The sequence below is a fragment of the Pithys albifrons genome, chromosome 3, assembly GCF_047495875.1.
Source record: "Pithys albifrons albifrons isolate INPA30051 chromosome 3, PitAlb_v1, whole genome shotgun sequence".
Lineage (NCBI taxonomy): Eukaryota > Metazoa > Chordata > Aves > Passeriformes > Thamnophilidae > Pithys > Pithys albifrons.
The window spans coordinates 20,714,033-20,731,247 of NC_092460.1; the positions used below are offsets into that span (position 1 = coordinate 20,714,033).

General features: G+C 48.0%; 1 protein-coding gene and 1 long non-coding RNA gene across 4 annotated transcripts in view; one reads left to right on the forward strand and one right to left on the reverse strand.

The window, feature by feature from the left end:
- Positions 1 to 4,526, reverse strand: part of FAM120A (family with sequence similarity 120 member A) — a 52,014-nt gene extending 47,488 nt beyond the window's left edge. For 2 of the 3 annotated variants that reach the window (XM_071550914.1, XM_071550915.1), the window contains exon 1: positions 3,515 to 4,526. In XM_071550914.1, the coding sequence (XP_071407015.1) occupies positions 3,515 to 3,988 (474 nt within the window). In that variant the 5' untranslated portion in view covers positions 3,989 to 4,526. The remainder of the gene's footprint in view (positions 1 to 3,514) is intronic. The other variant, XM_071550913.1, reaches the window with a different exon arrangement.
- LOC139669940 (uncharacterized) overlaps positions 3,762 to 17,215 on the forward strand; it is a 32,833-nt gene continuing 19,379 nt past the window's right edge. Inside the window, exons 1-2 of the long non-coding RNA XR_011697356.1 lie at positions 3,762 to 3,989; positions 14,220 to 14,306. This is a non-coding gene — a long non-coding RNA (uncharacterized lncRNA). The remainder of the gene's footprint in view (positions 3,990 to 14,219; positions 14,307 to 17,215) is intronic.

Sequence of the window (17,215 nt, forward strand, 5' to 3'; positions counted from 1 at the left end):
GGGGGAAGGACAGCCAGGAGTTTGGAATAATTTTCAAGTCTAAATCTTGTGTAAACATTAATGGTGCTGGCTCAGAAAAAGAGAACCCTGCCTGGCTAAGTGGGCACAAACACCTTTAGGTTCTGAGAACAAAACAGTCTCTCCCACAAAGTATTAAAAATGTTAAGATCTCCATTGCCTGAATATTTAAATTTTAGTAAACTTACTTTGCATGAAAGGTTCTTCTAAGAATTGTTCCCCCAAACTGAAGAATACCAGGTCACAACGAAGCTAAGAACCCGCAGGATATTTGTTATAACCTGGAGAAACCTGTTATTTTTACATCCTGCTGAAACCATCTGTGAGTGATTTATAATTGTTCTGAATGGAAGACATTACTCTTTTTCTCCCCTCTAATTACCAAAATAGATTAAATTCATAGCCAGTTCCAAGCTTCACACAGAAACTTTATAGTCAAAGACACAAATGCTTCCCAAAAATATGAAAATCAGTTTCATATTTAAAGTCAATCAGTATTCTCACACCGAACTTTTCAAAACAAAGCAAGAAAACACTACAGCTTAACAACTGCCTTATGCATATGTAAATTTAAAAAAACATCCATACATGCAAATAAAAAAATCACACCTTCAAGAAGCATTTGCTCTTTGCCCATCAGGAGGGCTATGCCAAAGTGAGAGGAAGAATAAAACTGGAGGAAGGTTTAGAGAAAGAAAGATATATATATAATAAAGCAGATTTAAAAGATAATAAATCATGTCAGAGAAGATAAAAAGAGAAGGAACGTGATTTAAAGCTCAGCAGTGTCTTCCATGAGTATTATGCATGTGACCACTACAACCATGCAATATCCTTCCTAACCTGAAAAGGAATCCCTTAAAACCAGATTTATCCATAGAGTTTCTCAACAATTGAAAAAATGAGGCATCAAATAGGAACGGGTGATACCTTTCCCACCCCCAGCACAGCAGAGTTTGGACATGCATGGTGGTGCCTCAGTGGTGCGAGCAGCACCCACCTCCCCACACACACCCAGTATTTGGAAATGAGCTGCTGACTCCCAGGGCTCACCTGACACAAATACCCACACCCAAAACCTTCCCTATCAAAAGTGGATGTTGTATTTATTGGGATTTTGGGAGTTCTAGGTATTTTACTAATGACAGAAAAGGGACTCGGCATGGAGTGTACTCACACTAGCTGCTTCCAGAGATTAGTAATAAGGCCTGTTACCAAGAAACCATCAAGGGGCTAATGCTGCAGCTAAGCTTGAAAGTAAACAAAGTGCTACAGGTGACACTGCTGTCAAATGCAGCAGCCTAGCTGGGATGTAAGGCACCTGAGCCAGGCCTGAGGCAGCAAGTGTTTCACAAACTAACAGCCAGCTCAACAAGCTACAAAACTGCTGCAAACACCACATTCCTACTGACATCCAAACAGCTGGCTTCCTGTTGGGTACTATACATTACTGTGTTGTATGAAACCAAGTATACACTTTAATACAGTAAAAGAAAAAATCATTCTTATTTTACCCCATTCATTGCTTTTACTAATGATCTCTATGTTTCAATAAGAAGTGAAGGTTTATAATGCACCCACAAACAGACCAAGGTAAAGACCTTCACTGCATGAGCCCTAAAACTTTTTGCTTGAAGAACAGAAGTATTTCCTGGCTACAAAAAAACCAAAAAAGTTCAAACGAGAGGATGTTTTCACGATCGTGCAAATTCTCACCATCAAAACCACGTAACACAATTGTGCTTCTAGGCTGACCAGGAAAACACACGACTGCGGCAGACACGGCCACAACCAAGGCCAAGCCCAAGACGTTGCTTGGCAGAGCTCAGCGGGCCCTGCAAGAAGGAGCTTCGCCTCCGCTTCCACTGGCCGCCGTGGTGACCCAATCCCGGCCACAGGCTGGGACTTCCACTACCCAACACCCGCTGCCGGCCCGGGGTGGCTGCACTCCAGCTTCGAGTTCCTCCATGGATGGGCCTGGCCCAGCGAGCAGGGGCACCGCAAGGGAGGAACAGCAGCACCCGCCCGGTTGGCAGAACTTGGAGAAACTTCACCCAAAGTCACCTCTGGAGTGAGCTCCCTGCAGAGAGGCATCTGTACCCCAGGGCTGCAGCCCGGCCAGAGCGTTTCTAATCCGGCAAAAGGCCAAATAGCATTAAACTGCTGCTAGTTATTGAGCTTGCAACTCCGGAGGTTACATAATATTTTTCTACACAGAAAGTAATTTAGGATAATAAAGCGTACGAGTATGTGCTTCCCTCCCGCTGCTGTTCCCTCCCCAGCAGGAAGGCGAGCAGGCAACTCCTAAAACTGCAGCTTCATCCCCAGCCTTGTTTTTCCAGTGTCTTGTGTTTCAAGATACACAATCGCTCGGCTAAAGAGAAACCATCGTAAATCAGGAACGCCGTGCCGAGAGATGCGACGTGGTCATATCCTGCAACCTCTGAAATCGTGGCCTTCGACTGCAAGATAGCCATGGAGCCCAAATCCGGCACGAAAGGCTCTTTATGGCGCCGGAAAACTGAGGCTGCTCCTCAAAATTACAAGTTTAAATGAAGGACCGTCAGCTCGGCCTGGAAGTGTTGCTGTTGTGGAGTAAGGTGAGAGTTTTTTCTACGCCTAATTTTAAACGCTTGTTGATCCTGGGAAAACTGAGCGAAACACAGAGCCCTCCGTAAAGCCGAAACTGCCCCTCTCTGATTTCTGCAGCGAGCCATTTCCCCTCCAGCCCAAGTTAAACACCTCGCCTCAGATGGGAACTTGTTGCAGATCCACCCTGCGCCAGAACTAAACTGATTAATTATTTCCCCACCCCCCCCGCCTCAATAATTAACTACAGAGATGCTTCTCGCCCACCCGCTCTCCCCTGCGGTACCACGGCCCACAAGGCAAGAAGGGACATTTTGAGTCAACGGAGCGAAAGAACATGGAGGCAGAAGCTGCGCTGCTGCTGCCGGGCCGGGCCGGCCAGGCCATGGGCTCTGCTGCCAGGGCGGGCCGGGCCGAGCCGAGCCGAGCCACGGGCGCTGCTGCCGGATCGGGCCGGGCCGAGCCGGGCCATGGGCGCTGTTGCCGGATCCGGCCGGGCCGAGCCGGGCCATGGGCGCTGTTGCCGGATCGGGCCGGGCCGAGCCGGGCCATGGGCGCTGTTGCCGGATCGGGCCGGGCCGAGCCGGGCCATGGGCGCTGTTGCCGGATCGGGCCGGGCCGAGCCGGGCCATGGGTGCTGCTGCCGGATCGGGCCGGGCCGGGCCACAGGCGCCGCTGCCGGGCCGGGCCATGGGCGCTGCCGGTCACCCTGCCGAGGCCTCCCGGCCCCCGGGCCCGCCGCGGGAAGCAGCCGCGCTGCCCTGGGGATTGAGGCCGCCCAGGCTGGGCCGCCCCCGCGGGCCCGGCGACATTTTGCGGCGCTGAAGGAGGGGGTGCCCCCCCGGGCAGCCCCCGCTGCCATCTCGGGGCGAGCGCGGAGGCGGCGGGACCCCCGCGGGCGGCTCACCTTGATGTGGAAGCGGATGAGGGCCAGGCGGATGCAGTGCGCCATGCACACGGGCGGCAGGAACCAGACCTTGGGCGGCGGGGTGCCCTTGTTCTGGACGTGGCTGACGATCTGCTGCGCCGTCTGGCGCTCGTTGCCCTGGCGCTTCACCCACTCGTGCAGCCGGGCCTTCTCCAGGGCGCCGTTGAAGAAGACGAAGAGCTCGATGTTCCCATTGAAGCAGGCCTTGGCCAGGGCCGCCAGGTAGCCCAGCATGTGGTTCCACTGCCCGCCGCTCACCCAGTCCGTGTAGAAGCCGCCGTAGAGCCGGTGCAGGCAGTTGTCGGCGTCGATGAGGAGGCGCAGCGGGGTCTGGGGGGGCCGCTGGCGGCCGCCACCCACGAGGCTGCCCCGCGCCAGCTTCTGCAGCTCGACGGGCACCACGGCGCTGGGGCAGTGCTTCTCGATGTAGTCCTGGAATCCCTGCACTCCCATGGTGAGGACCGGGCGGCGGCGGCGGGCAGGCGAGCGGGGGCCCGGCGGTGGCGGCGGCGGCGGCAGCGGGGTCTGGGCTCGGGCCGGGCGGCGCGGCGGCGGCGGTGGGCGGGCGGTGGGAGCGGTGGAGCCGGGTGGGAGCGCTGGCTGCCGTCGGTGGCCGATCAGGGGGGAGTTGTATGGATTAGTGGGGGGCTCATGGCTGCCGCGGCCGCCATGTGCTGCGCTCACAGAGCCATGGCTCGGGGATCCGGGCGGCTGCGGCTCCGACTGCCGGGGGGCGGGGGAGCGGCCGGGCGCGCAGGAAGCCAACCCGCCGCTGCCGCCGCCTGCGGCAGCGCGAACGGAACGGGCGGGACTTGGCGGCCGCGCCGCTGCCACTCACACCCCGCGCGGGGCCGCGGCCGGAGCGCGGCGGGAGCGGAGCGGCCTCTGCGCCGCGGGTGCCCGGAGCGCGGAGCCCCTCTCGGCCCCCGGCCCTGCCCTGCACGGCCCTGCCCTCCGGCTCCTGCCCGGCCCGGCCCGGCCCGCCCGCCGCGGCCGTTGCATAACCCGGGCATGCGCGGCAGCGCGGCGGAAGCGAGTGGCGGGGAAGGGGAGGGGGCCGGGCCGGGCCGGGGCAGGAGCCGGGCAGGACCTGGGGCAGGAGCCGGGGAGCACTCGGGGCAGCACCGGGCCGGCCCCGCGGCATCGTCGCCGGCAGTTCCCGGGCAGCGGCGGCGCCACGACGGGTTCCCGCTGCCGCCGCTCCTGCCTCCGGCACCTGTTGCTCGGAGGCCCCGGCCGTGCCGGGGCAACAGAAGTGCCCCCGCAGCGGCTCGGCCCGGCCCGGGCAGCCTGACCCGGGCACGGCGCGTTCCCCGCGTACAGCCCCGCAGTGGCCGGGGCAGGGCCGCGCTGGCCCGGCCGCACCCCCTCAGAGAGTGCTTCTGCTAGCAAAGTTTCCCGATCCAGAGTATCGGGAGCTGGAAGGGACTCAGTCATCGAGTCCAGCTCCCAGCCCTTCACAGACACCCCAGCAATCCCCCCTGTCCTGTTGTCCAGCGCACCTGGAGCTCTGGCAGCCTTGGGGCTGTGCCCACTGCCCTGGGGAGCCTGGTCAGTGCCCACCACCCTCTGGGAGAACAACCTTTTCTAATGTCCACCCTAACCCTGCCCTGACACAGCTCCAGGCCGTTCCCTGCGTCCTCAGAGCAGAGATGGGAGCTGCCCCTCCGCTGCACCCCGGGAGGAAACTGCAGATTGGAGAAGTCTGACATGCCCCCTCCAGCTGAACACACCAAGTGCCCTCAGCCACTCCTTGTATAGCCCCTCACCACCCTTCACCACCTTCATAGCCCCCTTTTGGATGCTCTTTAATAGCTTTAGATCCTTTTTGTATCGTGGCACCTAAAACTGCACGCAAGACTTCAGGTGGGGCCACACCAGTGCAGAGTGGAGAGAGACAATCACCTCCCTGAATGATTTTGATGACCTTTCCACCTTGGACAGGTTTAAAGTGACTGCTTGCACCTTGAGACCTGCATGCACAGGGCAGCCAAACTGCTGCCACAACTAGTAAATGAGCCTAAATATCAGTTGTTGGGGAAGAAACCTGTAAATGAGCATAAATATTGATTGTTGGGCAAGAAACCTGCTCTTTGCTGCACAGGCAGTGAGGAATTATCTGTCTTCAGCGCTACCAGATCAAATTATTTTTTAAAAGGCCAAGATGAGGACTGTCCCCAAGCTTCAGAAGTTGCCTGCAAGTTTGTCATTGCAGTGATATCACAGCGCCTGAGCAGCTCTGTGCTGTGCAGGTGTTGGAAAACTACAGAAAATGTCAAGCTGCTGATGCTGTATGTTCACATTAATATTTTATTAATCAGGGAAAAGCATACTGTTAATGAGGTTTCAGTCAGGCTGGATTGGCACCCACAGTAAATATTCCCAGCAGGGAATAGCTGTTGCAGCAGGAGTGGGCTGGCTCCCTCACAGGCACCATGGATGTGTATCCAAGGCTGGCTGGTGCAGCATCAGGATGGTGGAATAAAGAATACTGAAAAAGCTATGGCTGTAATCATGAGAAGTGGGTGTTGTTCTTAGAAATCTTTTTGCAGTAATCTGAGAGTGTGGTTTCCTATGTAAGTAGTCTGATCTCTTTCAAAACTATTGTTCCCTTTAGAATTCTTAGATTATCCTATAAGAATAGGCATGTTAGGATAACATCAAAGTAATAAAACACTGTAGAACACTTTGAAGGACACACAAAACATGGCAGTAGGTCAACAGTGCTAACAGAAGGGAAATGGATCAAGGAGAAAGAACTTTAGACTTCCAAATATCCCCCAAATCACCAAAATTTGGTCAAAATAGCAAATACGTCCATACATGAGGTGCCTGAAAAGCAGGTGATCTGACAGGCCTACACCTATTCGATGCTTTAACTGCAAACTTTGATCACAAACAGGCCATGCCCTGAGTTGGAAGTGAGCAGTAGCTGAGTCAATTCCTGTCGTTAAGTGTCTCACAGGATCTTTAGGTTCAGTAGTCTTAGGAGGGCAAAGCATCTATAAATAAAAGATGATACATTTACATGTGGGGTTTTTGGCCTTTTTGTTTATGTTTTTTTGTTTGTTTGTGGGGATTTGTTTGTTGTTGTTTAAGAAGGAAACTAGCTCAGAGCATGTGCCACCAGGGCTCTGGCTGTTACCATCCTGACTCTTGCCAGGGACTTAGGAAGGCACAGTGGAACTGCCCAGCCACAAACATGACCTGCCCTCCTCAGACACAAGAGAAGAGAGAGGGAAAGCACAAAAGGAAACAACGTGCTTCCAGAAGTTATTTGACACAAACTAAAACTTTGGCCAGACAATAAGACAACAAAAAAGAATTGAAATTTATGGAAAACAAAATTAATCTGGAAAAGAGGTAGACTAAGCTAAACTTAGACAGCAATTAATTAAAGGCACAAGGCAAACAAGGTGTTTTTTCATCTACCAGCAGCAAAGGCCTGCAGGAATCATCAATCTTCCTCCTCAGCACTGAGACACAACATGTTCCACTGTTCCCAGATGTTGGTTGTGCAAGGGAAGGGTTAATAGCGATTGGTATTAAAGTCAGTGACTCATTATCCAACCTGAACAGAGGAGAATTAGGAGTGGCTCCCTAGAAGGAAGGAACTGAACAATCACTAGGAAGGACTAACGAACAACCATGTCAGGGCAAGAGCAGAGTTGAATGTTATCAGTTGGTTCCTCTGTTAACAAAACTTGGTCGCACAGCAAGATGAACACAGACATGGGCTCTGGAACTGCCACTGTGACCCCAAAGGTACATCTGTCTGGGTGTAATAGATACATGATTATCCATAGGAAACACTGGCTTTACATGTTTTCCCTTAATATTTCTCCTCCTTTCTGACCCTGGTGTGTCTTGCTCTGCAGCTGCTCCCCCAGAACCTCATGGTTCTTGCTGCTGTAGGACGGGAGCTCCCAGCCTTCTCCTTACTGCCAGGTCTGCAAGTGACCATGGTTGCAAAATAGTTGCAAAAATAGTTGCAAAAATAAAACAAAATTAAGAAAAATTGCTTAGGATTAAAATATACTAGTGACAAAATTTGTCACTTGTTGCAGTTTTACTCTGATTTTGTATCATCGTTTTGTATAATTTGCTACCATGTGAGACGTCCCTTTCTTGTCTCTTAAGCTGATGCAATTAAACCATTATACCATCACCCAAAATTTATAAAAGGAGAATTTCCGTCTGCAGATAGATACGTCTCCAAAATACCAACACAACCATCTCATTTTAGCATACAATAACTTTTTAAAAATATCTATGATACTTAGGATAGAACATTTTCCTCTTAGGACAAAAAAGTGTGCATGTGGAAGGCACCTCACTGAGTAATTTAAATATTTACAGGTCTCTCCATCAGCATCAGCTCTCTGGGGACTTGGAGTCTATTTCTGGAACTTACCCCTTTTTCAGCTTTCTGCAAGCCATAAGATTGCAGAAGCCCATAGGGGATTGGTCAGCTTAAACACATTTATTGCTAGCAGTTGCATTGTTTCCTAGTCTTCAAGAAATAATAAGATTCTTTCAGTAACAGCTGGGTAATATCAACTCACAGCTCCTTTTGTAAAACTTTCTTTTTGCAAAGAAGACTTTGCTGGAAGTCTTTAGCTTCAGCTGATCTGCCCTCACCCATTAGGCATTCATCCTCTTGAACATTTCAACTCAATTTAAAATTTAAATTAAAATTCCCACCCTAACTTCTGCCATAACAATAACATAAAATTGTGAGGAACTATTTTCACTGATACCTGATGGTATTTGCACCTTCTTGCTGGGATCAGCACTTTTCTGTGGAAGCTCCTGGTTTAACTCTGAGGTCTGTTAGCAAAGGCTGTAGGAGATGCACAAGTCCTTGTGAGATCACCGAGTCCAACCAGTGACATAAGACTGCCAAATCCACCACTAAACCATGTCCCTAAGTGCCACATCTACATGTTTTTTGAACACTTTGAGAGTTGTGTGACTCTACCACTGCCTGGACAGCCTGTTCCAATGCCTGACCGCCCTTTCAGTGAAGAAATGTTCCCTAATATCCAATTTGAACCTCCCTTGGTGCAACTTGAGACTGTTTCCTTTTGTCCTGTCCCTTGTTTCCTGGAAGCAGAGCCCAATCCCACCTGGCTCCACCCTCCTGTCCAGCACTTGCAGAGAGTGAGAAGGTCCTTCCCAAGCCTCCTTTTCTCCAGGCTGAGCCTCTCCAGCTCCCTCAGCTGCTCCTGATGCTCCAGACCCTTCCCCGGCTCCATTGCCCTTCTCTGGACATGCTCCAGCAGTCCACTGAAACTGCAGTCCCCTGAAGTTGTGTTGTCTTATTCTCTTGTACCAGCTGGCCTGATGGACCTTTTGTGTCTGGTGAGAGCTGAGAGTCCATCCCACTCCTCCTGTGCCACTCTAAGCCACACCTGCTGTCCTGGCACCTGGGAACTCTGCTCTCCCCGCCCTTGCAGGTAAAATGTGCCCAGCAGTGACCAGACAGGAAAAAGGCTTTTATTTTTTCCCCCCTTCCTATTGGCATTTGCTTTCTGATTTACCTTGACAAAATGTAGATTTATCCAAAGCATATTCCTCCTTGTTATGTTTTGCACTCAACAGCCATTTTGGAGGGAGCTGTTTGATTTCATCATCCGCCTTTGCTGTCAAGACAAACTGCTGTTGATTCCTGATTAATTCTTCAGAGATTTTCTCACATTTCTGGCCTGTCATTAATTGCAATGAGGGATTTAAGAACTGTTAGCCTTTCCCGAAATTGCTATTTTTGGTGTGTTGCCCATTATCCCACAGACAGACTTTTATCTGGGTGTTGTTAACAATTACCTGTGGATAACACTGGTGATCAACTCCCCTGGAGCATCTTTTCTGAGTTGAGGCCTTGACAAACCCCACAACACAGTTTTGAGTACATGGTCTCTGTTCATCCTGAAGCAATACATATTTTATGTGCTTGAAAAAAAACAGTTTAGGCAGCCTTGTATTTGAATGCACTGGGAGTGATGAGTGTTTCTTATATGGGATGAGGGAGAGAATGAAGGTGGAGAGAGGGAATGAAGGTGGAACACCACAGGAGCAGGATCACAAGAAGCTGCGTTATCTTCCTGGGTGGGTTTTACAGGACTGCTTGTTGGCAACCATTGCTGAGTTGCACTTCTATTTCCATGGGCCAGTTGACCCATTAATATCATAGAATCATCAGGGTTGGACAAGACCTTCATGATCACCCAGCCTAATCTTCAGCTGAATCCCACTACTGCCACTAAACTGAATCACCAAATGCCACATCTGCGTGGGTTTTTTAGACCACTTCCAGGGATGGTTGACTCCACCATTCCCTGGAGAGCCTATTCCAATGCTTCACTGCTCTTTCAGGAATGAAATTTTTTCCTAATATCCAACTCAAACCAACCTTGGCACAACTTGAGGCCATTTCCCCTTGACCTATTCCTTGTTACCTGGAAGAAGAGCCTGACCCCCACCTTGCCACAACCTCCTTTCAGGTAGTTGTAGAGAGGAATAAGGTCTCCCCTGAGCCTCCTTTTTCTCCTCTTCTCCTCTTTTAGTCTATTCTTTTTTCCTCTTTCGCTCTTTTCTGATGGGATCTGCTTCTTTCCAAATAATTTCTTTACTCAAATAGTAGTAAAACATGCTGGGCCAACACTGACATCTTTTGTAGACCAGACTTATGTGAAAACACGTCACTTGCTATGTGAACAGTAGAGGAAGAGAAAAGAACTTTTCTGACAGCCTGCTGTGAAGCCCACATGGAGATGAGGCCCTACATGGGCTACTATTGGACTACCAATCCAAAGAAAAGATGATTAAAAAGATGTCATGCTTTAGTAGAGCTCAAATTCAAAAGTTTTGATTGTCCATAGGGGGCAACCCATGAGGAGCTCAGCCCTGGTCACATGTGGGTGAAATGACGGTGTTGCTGCAGCAAACTTTTAGGGCAAGGAAATGACTGGGCACGAGTCCTCTGAGTGCCCAGGCAGAGCAGGCAGGCGGAGGAGGAGGCTGTGACGCTGCTGAAAGAATTCCTCCTTTCAGAGAACAAGCGGCGCTTTCACAGCGGTGGGTGCTCAGCCGCGGCACACACTACACTGATTACATCAGGGCCATTCGCTGCCTTTGAGGAGCTGTAAGAAACAAAAGCGTGAAAATTTTCAGCTCTAAACTTGAATTTTCAAGAGAAAAAGCATAAATAATAAGGTCATTATGAAGCCGGCAATGGGAGCTGGTGGGGAGCAGTGGCACTGGTTCTTCGAAAACCTGGAACAGTAGCGCGCTGTTCCCACGAAGGGATGAATAGTTGTGTGAGACGCACAAAAAGCCAGTATTTAAAGTACATTCTACAGTGCTTTTTGCAGGAGCATCAATAGTATTACCAGCAGATAGTAATAGAATACTACAGCTAGTTACTGTAACAGAGATACTCCTAGAATACTACAGCTAGTTACTATAACAGAGATACTCTTAGAATACTACAGCTAGTTAATATAACAGAGATACTCTTAGAATACTACAGCTAGTTACTATAACAGAGATACTCCTAGAATACTACAGCTAGATACTATAATAGATAAGATGCATTTGCAAGTGGTATTGTGAGAGCACATCAGTGCTAATATATATATACTGTGGCCATTTATGAAGAGCAGCTATTTACACTTCCAACACTTTAAAAACGTGTCATTTTTGTTGGCATTTATGCAATTAACACAAGCATCTCAGGCATGGAAGTGACAGATTTAGCTACCAAAATGTGCGGTAGAGATGCCAGGTTTGGGAACACCATCCAAGCCAGACCTTCACTTACAGTCTGCTACAGCACCTGAATTCTTCATCTTGCCCAAACCAGTATGGTCTGCCAGAGGTGTGGATCACTCAGTTATTTGTCTTACCATGTACTGCTCTTATTTCATCCCTGCAACTCTTTCTGCAGTGTCTAAAAATCCAAGCATAAAAAAAAGTAAATTGATTTGAATTGCAAAGTATGGGGTTGTGGGACTGTGCCTGCTTGAATCAGCACACAGGCTAGAATGAGGTCTGCAAAATCCAGACTTTTCAAAGCAGTTGGCTGGACACAAGGGATGCTTTGTGCCTTTCCTGTCACATAATGGCTCTCCATGTCCATCCCATGGGCACGGCTGCCACTCCTGGGAGTGGGTGCTGCTGGAGCTGGTGCAGTTAGAGGGGAGGAGAAGCAGACAATCCTCCTGTTGTCCAGAACTGGCCCACGAGCCACCAATTAGACTGCTCAGAACAACAGCATTCCCTTCAAAGAGCTGCTAATTATGTTTTAATGATGATTTAAATGCTACTGCTGATCATTTCAGAGACATCCAGATCACTAATTACTCATAGTCTATGTTGAGCTTTAAGCAGGCGCAGGCAAAGCACTGTAGAAACGTGAAGTAATGTTATTAATGTTCTCAAAGGTCTTCATTGTCCTCCCACATGTCAGAAGCATCATCTCCTATTCCTAGGCCCAAACCCTGACCTGGCTGCTCACATCTGGGATCCAGCCACCAGCTACAGCAGAGGCTCCTGCAGCCTTCTGGAAGTAAGGAAAGAGGAGCAACAATTCAAAATTACTTATATTCATTAAACAAAATTCTACGAATATTAATAGAAATTAACTAAAATTCTTGCAACAACCCCACTTCAGAACATTTTACCTTTAAGGTGAAATACCAGCTTGATCAAACTGTGTCCCCAGACACAGCATGGTCAGGATGTTGGAATAAACTTGCCAGAAATGCAGATCCTGCTGTGCCCCACACAGGGAGGATATGTTGAGGCCACTCCAGAGGAGGCACCATGAAGATCAGAGGGATGGAGCATCTCTGCTGTGAGGAAAGGCTGAGAGAGTTGGGATTGTTCAGCCTGGAGAAGAGAAGGCTTCGGGCTGACCTATTTGTGGCTTTCCAGGACCTGCAGGAGCCAAAAACAAAGGTGGAGAGAGACTATTTACAAGGGTCTGGGGTGACAAGAGAAGCTGGAATGATTTCAAACTGACAGAGGGTAGGTTTAGACAGGATATTAGGAAGAAATTTTTCCCTGTGAGGGTGGGCAGGCCCTGGCACAGGTTGCCCAGAGAAGTTGTGCATGCCCCATCCCTGGGAGTGTCCAAGGCCAGGTTGGACAGGGCTCGGAGCAACCTGGGCTGGTGGGAGGTGTCCCTGCCCACGGCAGGGGGAAAGTACTAGATGATTTTAAGGTCCATTCCAAACCAATCCATTCTGGGATTCTTTGGCTCTTCCCTTGCCTTTGCAGCAGGAGCAATGGGAAGAACATGATTGGCCTGTGGAGCTCACAGAGCTCTGCTCGTGCCGTGGGTCCCAGGGAACTCAGTTTCAAGGCTGGCAAGTCACTACCTGCCATAAGCATGAAATTCCTTCCCAAATGTTTACTTCTATTCTGTACAAGATGCTCATAGTGTGTTGAGGAATCCATTATCCAGAAAAAATATTTAGAGTGCAAGTCACAGTTTTCCCCTTCAGAAATTCAGCCAAAACACACCAAATCTGCTATCCACTGACAACATAGTGCTGGTCGAGATGTTTATACATAAAACACACTGTCAGTGAGAGGAAAGCACATATCTTGCCTGGGTAATTGATATCTAGAAATGGAAAAGCTGGCTAAGCCCTGTTCTAAAATACGTGCTTTTACAAGAATGTAGGTTAGCTGCAGTACAGCGGATTTTACATGCCAAATCTAAGCAATCAGAATTTTGAAGAGGCTTTTATTGGTGCAGGAAGAAAAGAGACACTTGTTTTCTCATTGAAAAATAAAATGCATGTAAATAAATACAAACACTGATATTTTTGGTGAAGATTTATATGAGATTAATAATCCCTTTATAGTCCTTCAGTGTGTATTAGGCTTCACTAATCTACCCTCAAATTGATGTGAGATCACTGGCCTAGGGCGAGACTGAGGAGTTCACTCTTCTCTGTGACCAGGCACACAGGGAAGAAAGTGAGTTTCTCTAAGTACACCTCCCATTTTCCATTCCCTCAGTTCCTGTCACTGGTCTCCACAGGGAAGAGATCAGTGTCTGCCCCTCCACGTCCCCTCCTAGTGAGGGAATGGCTGGAGCTGCGTCAGGGCAGGGTTAGGTTGGATGTTAGAAAAGGTTGTTCCCCCAGAGGGTGGTGGGCACTGAGCAGGCTCCCCAGGGCAGTGGGCACATCCCCAAGGCTGCCAGAGCTCCAGGAGGGTTTGGACGATGCTCTGGGGCACAGAGGGTGACTCTTGGGGATGGGCCTGTGCAGGGCTGAGGGTTGGACTCACTGATCCTTGTGAGTCCCTTCCAACTTGGTGTATTCCGTGAGTCTGTGATTTGTTTGTGCTTCTCAGATGACCAGTACAGAGCGAAGAAATTTGCACATGGGCAGAGTTTTGCATCCAAATTTTTCACAGCCATCTGACCCAGGAGTTTTGCTTTCTACATAAATGGTCTGTCCTGTTTGCCCGGGTAGTGCTTCAACCTTGTTTTTTGTGTGCATCTCCTTCTTCTGAGGGCTGGGCCACCCATGGCAGCTTTGGAAATGAAAGTCTTGAAAAATTCTTGCACTTTTTTACCAAGTGCTCTTTTTTCCTTTTACAACATTGATTGTATTCAAAACTGAGTAGATCTGAGGGCAGATAATTCCACTCTTTTCTGTTCCAGCCAACGCCTGCCTCGGCTGCCAGCGTGCTCCTACCAACCTCCCAGCACAGCTGAGCTGGTGCCAGGAAAGTGCCTGTCTTGTAAGAGGTAACGTTGAAACTTGTGTATTCCCAAGTTTTATAATTACAGGTTATTCACTTGGTTTTCATTCTTTCAGCAAGGTCTCAGATGTCGGTGTCATAGGTTTTTCTGCCTGATCCACACAGATTACTTTCCCATCTGCGTTTATCCCTTCAAAGATACATCACTTGAACTTTACCCTGTGAGTTTCTTGCCTGACATCAGTCAGGAGAATATTTAAAAATTAAAGAATTAAATATTTTTCAATAATGGCAACTCTTTTCCCAGAGATGAAAATATTTAAAAACCCCTGAAGTTTGTCACTCGATGACAGAAACCCTGACTTTTGAAAGTTGTACACACAGGCAGTCTGGGTGACATTCAGTGTCTTGACTGCCATGAAACTAGAAACATAAATTAGCATACAAAATTTGTAGTCTAGTTCTAAAACAGAAAAAAAAGTAAATATACACAGCTCTCATTTATGAGAGCATTCTTATTTTCCAGAAAACATTGGTTTAATTCTCCAGATACTCTTAGTATATCCAGCAACTTTTGTTCTCCCCCCCACATAATACTGCACAGGAGAGTGTGTCTTTAAATTCATTTATAAAATAATTCAGGACTGTGGGTGTCTTTGATCTGTTCCTCTCTGCTAAAGTACAGAAGAGAAGAACATGTCGCTTAGCAACTGCTTAGCCAGCACTGGGGGAGACGGGAGGGATGGATGGTCCAGAGCCGCAGAAGGGGAGCATAAAGCCCAGTTAGGAAACTAAACTTTGGACAATCCTTCTCAAAAGGGAAGCAAGCAAATAAACAAACATGGATGTTTGCAGAATTGGTTAATCTCACTTTTCCCTTTCTTTTTTTTTTATACCCCACCTCTGGTCTATTAATAGAAATCTTCCTCCCAAATGAGAAAATCCGGCATGGGATGGAAGATGATGAGGCTCCAAGGGCTTCAGGCTGCCTTTCAGCTGGAGGGAACCTGAAGTTTAATTTTAAACCAGTTCAAGAGATTTTAAATAGAATTAGTGTTATCAAGTCTAATAGTAATTTATTTCATACTACAGTTTGCATCTTAACACTTCAAATAAATTTTGTGTGAGTCTCACCCTGTTGCTGCACAGCCAAGGTGTCCCCAGGCTGGCTTATCCAGGGTCTCTTGTGGTAAATAAACCACGGATTCTCTGAGCAGTTACCAGGCTGCGATTTGCTGGTAACTAGGTAACATCTTAGTAGCTGTGAAAAAAATACCAGTTAGGAAAGTAACTTTGCACTGAAGCAGATGAGCAGATGAACCCTCAGCCAACCTCTGCCCTTCCTCAGAGATGTCCTGCAGAGCTGTGACAGGAAGGGGCACCAGCTCAAACCCTCCCCCTCTTGCCCTTGCTGACCAGTGTCGGCCTAGAGCAGCCCTAATTTGTTTTTTTCTCAAACCCCAGAGCTCTGCATAGCTGAGTTATGGAAGAAAAAATGGTGCAAAAAACCTGTGTCAGAGGAGGAAGGGCCCACTTCAACATCTCACACAGATGAAAAATAGCTCAGGATTAAATACAGGAAAATTGTTACACCTGGTCTTTATTAACGATCATAAAGATTATTGAAAATCTTAATTTTTGCACCACTTTCATGTGCTAATCACCTGTAACTTATTACTGAACAGTTAAGGGAAGCCCTAAAAGCTAATGGTTCACAATTTCCCAGAGCTCAGTGCAGGCAGTCATGTGCTCAAACTCCAGAAAACTGCAGATTATTGGACTGAGTGCCTACCTCCATCCACAGGCTGGAAGCTTGTCCAAACTGGCATCTGCTGCATATTCCAACAATTACAAACATACCTGAAACCAGACATTGTTTGGAGTAACCTTGTTTTCATGTCTTAAGGGAAGTGGTAAGTGCTAATGTGGAGCTCATTCAGAGCTCAGGCTCTGAGAATGGTCTGCTAAAGAACTTAATACATAAGTGACAAAATAATTTTTTATTACCCATATGTAGCAAAGACCTGTAGGGTAGAATCCTGTCTTCAATGAGAATTTTACTGGTTACTGCAGGAGAGCCTGGATTTTACCCAGGATCTCTGAGTGTGCTTTTTGTATTGGCAAATGCTCATGTAATGTGATTCTTGGAGAAATGTAATTAAAGAGAAATGTGTAAGGCACTTGGCATTAAGTGGTCTAAGTTTGTTAATGTAGAGTATGGAGAATGAAGCCCGAATTAGAAGCAAATAACACTAACTTGAGCATTTCCATAAAAATTACTGTAGGGTGAAGCTTGTATTTTTGTAACACATATTTTCTCTATGCTTTCACTTTTATGATCCAAACACATTTAGAGACTTTATTTGAAATGTCACAAGCTGAAGCAAACCCCATTGACTTGACTTGGTCTTTTCTCTCAGTTACACCAGGGTCAACAATTCTTTACTGTAACTCAATACTGAAAAAGTATTTTTGCTGACTGCCCAAATCGAAGGGGAGGAGGAGTCCAGCAACAGTAGAACTCTTTCATTTGTACTTGTGTTTACAGTACCAGTTCATACACTTAGTGGGTTTTATTTTTAGGAAACAGAAATATGTAATACCCATAAGGCCAAGAGAATCTTTGTTGGAGATTCTTGCTACAAATACTGATTTCTCCAACAGATGGAGAACATCTCCAGCTTCCTGAGCAGACTCTGTGAGGCTGAGAGTCTTGAGGAACATGTTTTGGACTACACTGACTTACAAACCTGTACAATTAACATAGCTTTCTGGTTATGGCATCCAGGTTCCCAGATCAGGATGATACATGACAAAAGCATGCAGATAAGGCATCGTTTGCCCAAACATGCCATCAGGAACTGACTTCCTAAAGGTATGTCTCAGGCTGGTGAATGCAAACACAGATGTGTGATATTATTCTCATTTCAGAGCAATCATTATAACATCCCTATG